General features: G+C 38.4%; 1 protein-coding gene across 7 annotated transcripts in view; it reads left to right on the top strand.

The window, feature by feature from the left end:
* The window catches only part of slc4a11 (solute carrier family 4 member 11), a 115,905-nt gene that overhangs the window by 96,582 nt on the left and 13,323 nt on the right, over nucleotides 1–6,000 (top strand). For all 7 annotated transcript variants that reach the window (XM_034124411.1, XM_034124385.1, XM_034124413.1 and 4 more), the window contains 4 exons: nucleotides 1,085–1,217; nucleotides 2,440–2,513; nucleotides 5,080–5,308; nucleotides 5,727–5,833. In XM_034124411.1, the coding sequence (XP_033980302.1) occupies nucleotides 1,085–1,217; nucleotides 2,440–2,513; nucleotides 5,080–5,308; nucleotides 5,727–5,833 (543 nt within the window). The remainder of the gene's footprint in view (nucleotides 1–1,084; nucleotides 1,218–2,439; nucleotides 2,514–5,079; nucleotides 5,309–5,726; nucleotides 5,834–6,000) is intronic.

The raw sequence follows: 6,000 nt of genomic DNA, 5'->3' as shown, positions 1-6,000 counted from the left end.
ACGGTAATAATCCTTAACGATGCACTGTTGAAATATTGCACAAATTATATAGATTGAGGATTGTAAATAGAATATATCTCCAAAACAATATGATTTTCAGGAATTAATGGGGAAGATGTTACATAATGTTTGGTTTGAGGAGCCAATGGGTGAGGAAACTAGCTCACCCACGATACCCTGCAAACTTTATATTCAGTCGTGAGCGACAACGGAACATAAAGCGTTATGTGCACTGCTGTCGGTTTTTACCCAGCAGCGGTGTTTTCTTGGATTTTAAACGATGGTGACGGCTGGAAGCACGGCGTCAGGCAGCGATGAGATGAGCAGCGACCCCGATGCCAAGATGTAGTTTCTGTAGTTTTTTTTATACCGAAGCTGTTTGTTGGGTTTGTGGTGTGATGATCTTTGAAGTAAATGGGTTAGATTTCTGCTAAGCACTTTCCCATGGGGGTAATTACAGTAGATTTCCAGCAGCCTTCCTGAGCAGAACAATGGCTTGTTTGTTAGGTTGTAGCTCATCTGCACACGAATCTGCTCGAGATTACATCTAAATTGTTATAGTCCTAACAAACACATTTCAATTTCTCTGTCATTCTCATGTTTGAGTGAAAAATGTAAGATTTTCCTTTTCATTGTGTGATTTCTAAGTCAAATATCTGCTATAACATGCATAGAAGTTTATAAAAAAAACTATTCCTCAGTTTTACGCTTATATTCAATTCCTTTTCAAGAATCTGTATTCACAGAATACAAAGAGATTATCGATTCTGTAAATTAATAAACCTAGTTTCTTTTTCTTTTTCATATATTCATATATTTCTTTTTCATTTTTATATATCAATTGAACCATCATCGACCACTCTCCTTTTGTTGTGGTTTTTTGCATTCAATTTCAATTTCAATGTGGCACATGGGGTTTAATTATAAGGGAAGACTAGCTTACTGCTGCAAAAGACCAAACACACATCAATTGTTAAACACTAACAGTTCTGAGATGGTTGCATTGCTAATAAGGAGTTATTATGTCTCAGATCTCTATGATCTATCTTAATTCTTCTGTGTATTTGTTTGTATACACATGCAGTGATACGAGGAATCTGTGACGACTACAACCTGGATTTCCCCGCTTTCTACGCCTGCATCGGTTTGTGGAACTGCTTCTTCCTCATCCTGGGAGGCATCTTCAACGTCAGTCTGCTCATGAAGCTCTTTAAAAGGTATATCTCATGCAGTTCTACCACTTATTTCAGTAAAAGCATACCTCTGAGGCAATTATTTTGCTGTCTTCCTTCTCTGACAAACAGAAAATGTTTTTAATTGGCCGTTAAAACGTCAGTATCTGCAGCAGAATCACTGACACTCAACGGAAAAATCTGTTTTCTTCAACAAACAGATTTCAGAGAGGATTCAGGGTGACAGCTCTCCTCCCAGCTACCACACATCCAGAGTTTTATATCGTTCCTTCTGCTTCCCTATATCGTTCCTTCTGCTTCCCTATATCGTTCCTTCTGCTTCCCTATATCGTTCCTTCTGCTTCCCTATTGCCTATTTTTTTTTTTTTTGCCAAAACCAAAATATTTGAGGGGGAAATGGAAACATTTTCTGCATTAATTTCTAATTTTGAAATATATGTTGATTGCATAATGTAATGGCTGTAGAGTAATGAGACCATCTGCATTTAGATTGGTTCCCTATACGGTAAGTCTCGCTCTCGCTATCCCATTCTGTCTGCCACTGAGTGTGATCTCCTGGGAAAGTGAAGGCTACATTTACGGGACAAAGCTGCGGAAAACAAAATGCAGTGTGTCCTGCGCAGTGTTGCTAACTTATGTTTCATGAAATTAGCTCAAAATGTCGCCAGATAACATAATACATCTGATCACCACGCATTCATCTGCATCAAAGGAAGAGACACATTATAAAATATTTCAATATATTTCTTGCTTTTTCCTGATGGTCAGCATAAAACGCTTCATTTGCTGCTAGAAACATGTGAAAAACAATGTGGTTATCTTTGCAACAGTGGCACCAACATAAAACAACTTGGAAACACCTGGAAGAAAAATAATTAAAATGTCATCTTCAATACTCAGCGCTGTCTAATTTGGGGTGTCAAAGGTCAGCACTTCGATATCTCAGAAACACCTGAGACCAATTTTGGAACAACATCATCTAGGATACGCTGATTTTATTTTGAGGGTCAAAGGGTTAAGGTCACATTGATGTCACAAGGCAGGTATTTGGCCATAACTCAATAATTCACACAGAAATTATGACAATTTTAGGATACAATAAAGAAGGATGATGTTTTTCAACTGACATGGATGCTTACTACAAACACGCATGTTTATTTATTTCTAATTTTAGTTTTTATCAACACAATTTCTTTCATCAATAGTTTTGTTTTGCCTCTTAATTAATGTTTCTTTGTTTCTCCAGGTCTACAGAGGAGGTCATTGCGCTCTTCATTTCCATCGCATTTGTGGTGGATGCAGTGAAAGGCACAGTCAAAAGTAAGTTCCCAAACACACAGCAAATACCTCTTTTCTATGAACTCACATAAATGTCTCTCTCACAGTCTCCCGTTTATGTTTTTCCCACATAACTGTCATTTTGCAATTCAATATTTGATAGTCCGCTCTGACTCCAGCATCATACCTGCCGTCAGAGCCTCCACTAGTACAGCCTCAAATTCATGTGTCATTCTCAAAAAAAGCCAATTGTACTGAGAGAGAATCATTAAAAATGCCCCAGATTTACACTTTGGAAACAATTATCCACACTTTTTAGATATAAGTTTGCAGCTCACTAATTAGTGTGGTTTCCCCGACTGGAGAATTCTTTGTTGACTGATGCTAATTAGATCTCTTCAACTGATCATTTAGTCAATTTGATTGTAAATGTCCTTTGTTATTTTTCCGTATTATCGTCTGTTTGCAGATGAACACTGTAATTTATATTCAATAAACCCAGTAATTATTGAAAAACAAGCCATGCTTTTGGTTATTATAGTGGTGCAGGATAGACAATTCTCTCAAAATAAACCATACATGAGAGCCAAGAAGCAACCATTTGATTTATTAACTTATCAAAATAAGCAGTCATTGTTTTCAAGTTTATTGCATGTATAATAAATGAGTATTTTGTCCAATTAAAAGTAAGAAGCAGAGTTTTTTAGGTGGTTCAGCAGACTGAGAGGCAGAGATACTTCGTAGTAAATGAATCAATCCAGCTTTCAAACCCAGCCTGCAGCCAAACTACCCCCTCTCCCGCCTTAACTGCACGATATCATAAATATTTTATACAATTTAATTTGCGACAAATGAGATGACGATAGCTGGATGTAATTTATTTTTGAACGCGATGTAGTCGTGGAGATTGCTGGCGCTGTAGTTCAATTTTCAGAAACCATTTGTAGAATACGCTCCTAGCTCATATCCCATTACCATAACATTAACCTATGCCATTTTGTGTACACTTTCCATCCAAAATAGTTTGCAGTACCATGAATATGAGTGTGTTACCAGTCTCCTGTACAACTTCGTTTGCCTCATAACTTTCTTCTGGTTTGATGAAACGGCATGCAGAAGGAGCCGCATGCAGGTCGTTTCACTCTCTGCAAAAAAAGTGTTGATCAGAATGGTTTCTACTGTTATACACAAGGTTGTTATTTACAATAGTTCTAAAAGCATATGTACTGTAGTTTAACATCCCAACCTTCAACATGATGCTCACTTATTAGATCTACAAGAGTTGTTTATCCTGTAGATCTAATAAGGGTATCAGGATAAATGTCATTGGTTAAGTTCAATAACCTACAGCCAGCACAGAGATAAATCATACAGATGTTGAAAGTTACACAATTACATAACAGTACATTCAATTCCTGCATAAAAAAAAGAAAAGACTACACCAATGTTATATGTTAAAATGAAAGATATCCTTAAAATGAACAGCAACAGTTTTTATTTGGCCACCTGAACTAGGAAGCATCCCTTTAGTGTAGCGCCACGGTTATCGTCAGCCACATTTTGACGATACACCTTTTAGATCCTGGTCGTTATTAACTGAAGATTGTAGCTAGATTTTAGTAATTGGATGTCTGGATCTTTAGTTAACAGACATAACATGCTAAGCAAACTAGCTGCCACACACTTTTAATGACGGTATGTTATTTCGGAGAGGATGACACTGTGAATATTTCAGCTCTTGATCAAAAACCTCTTGAACATCTAGCTCTCAAGTTGTCAGATAAACAATCAGAGAAAACATTAGCCTTTAGCTAGCAGCCGTTCCACCCTGTTTCTGTTAGAGAAAACACAATGAATGTTATACTGTGTTGACCTGATTCACTCATAGATGCCATTTGTTTTGGAGAAAAGGAGACTTTTGTGAAAATGACTCCAATTATCTGCGACGCCACCAAACTCATCCTTTGAGAGCCCCCTAGTGGCAGAAAATAATTTATCGTCATTTAAGGAATCTAACAGATTGACTGTTGATCCAGTCACTGCCTTTCATTTTCATTAAAACTATGATCTCCTATATCTACTGTGTGTGAATGTACAAAGACATAGTAAAATAGGAAAATAGTGCTTTCTACCTTCAGTGAATATTTGTTATGATCCAGTTGATCAGGTTTCAGTGCAGAGCCACAGCTCAGCTGAGGTGTATCTCACTTTTATGAGGTTTTCTCTTCTCTAGCGGTCCCTGTCCTCCATGTCTCTTCATCCAGCAGTATCCCTTAATGTAATATTTTAGATTATCTTTCTATGGGGATTGCAGCATGAAATACGCAATCTGTTTTTAAGGCTGCTTGTTGGCAAATAATATTTCTTCCAGGAGGTATGTTTTGCAAGTATTTGATATAACAAAATGTAGCGAGTATACAAACAGGGTAGTATTTCATTAGGGAGTTAAAACAAACTAGAAATGTCTTTCAGGGTATATGAAAATCACTAGGATTCATCCTCTGGGAACCATGAATATCTAACATTTAATGGCAATCTGTCTGTTATATTTATTACCATATTTAATAGAATGGCTAAACTAGATTAACTAGACTCTGTGGATGTTCAGTCTTTCTCAGGTACTACCACCCACCGACGCTGGGAAACACAACCGTACAGATCCTCCCTCAGGCTGGAGATCTGCTCGGGGGAAACAGGAGCGAGATGGCGGCGGGATACGTTCTCAACGCCCTCCCCGAAACCGTCATCCATTGCACTCGAGAGAGGCCGCTCCTCTGCATGCTGCTGATGCTCGGGACGTTATGGATGGGCTACACCCTGTACCAGTTCAAAAGGAGGTACGTGCAGCGCTGCCACCCTCTTCAGATAAATCACCGCAGGAGTTTCAATCTTGTTTGGGTGAGATCTCGTAGGGACACTGCTGAGACACTGCTGAGACTCTAAAGATTATCTGGAGTGACGGTGCTTTCAGGAACTTTCCAGACGGGCTCTCAGAAAGCTCAAAGCTTCTGTTCCAGCCTATGATTTAATAAGCATTAATATTCTACTTCTGATTGCCCCCAGTAATCAAATCAACCTCAAAGCCGGATTCAATTGTGTAAGCAAAAGGCAGACTGAGGTACTTAAGCAGTGTCAGGATTGCAGCCATTGTCCTTGTCTTGTCTAAAGTAATTGTATTCCTCTCTTATTTGTCTCTCCTCGCTCACTCTCCTCTTTCTTAATTTCTTTCTTTCTTTCTCTCCCTTTCTCTTTCAGCCCGTTCCTGCATGTCAAAGTGAGGGAGGTGATGTCGGACTGCGCTCTGCCGATCTCAGTGCTCATGTTCTCCTTCATCGGCTCCTACATTTTCAGTGACATTGACCGTAAGTATCATAACTTACTTTCTAGATGCTAAAGGGACTGCAGTCTAGTTATACTGTTTTATATCGGTATGCAATATACAATTGTTGTTGATATCCTCGTGGATTCATCTTCTTATTATAGACACATGAATTTCCTAACATTCGGTCTACCTACGCTGTAAAACGTA

This window comes from Trematomus bernacchii, unplaced genomic scaffold (genome assembly GCF_902827165.1).
Source record: "Trematomus bernacchii unplaced genomic scaffold, fTreBer1.1, whole genome shotgun sequence".
NCBI classification, from domain to species: Eukaryota; Metazoa; Chordata; class Actinopteri; order Perciformes; family Nototheniidae; genus Trematomus; species Trematomus bernacchii.
This window is presented reverse-complemented; position numbering and strand designations above follow the sequence as displayed.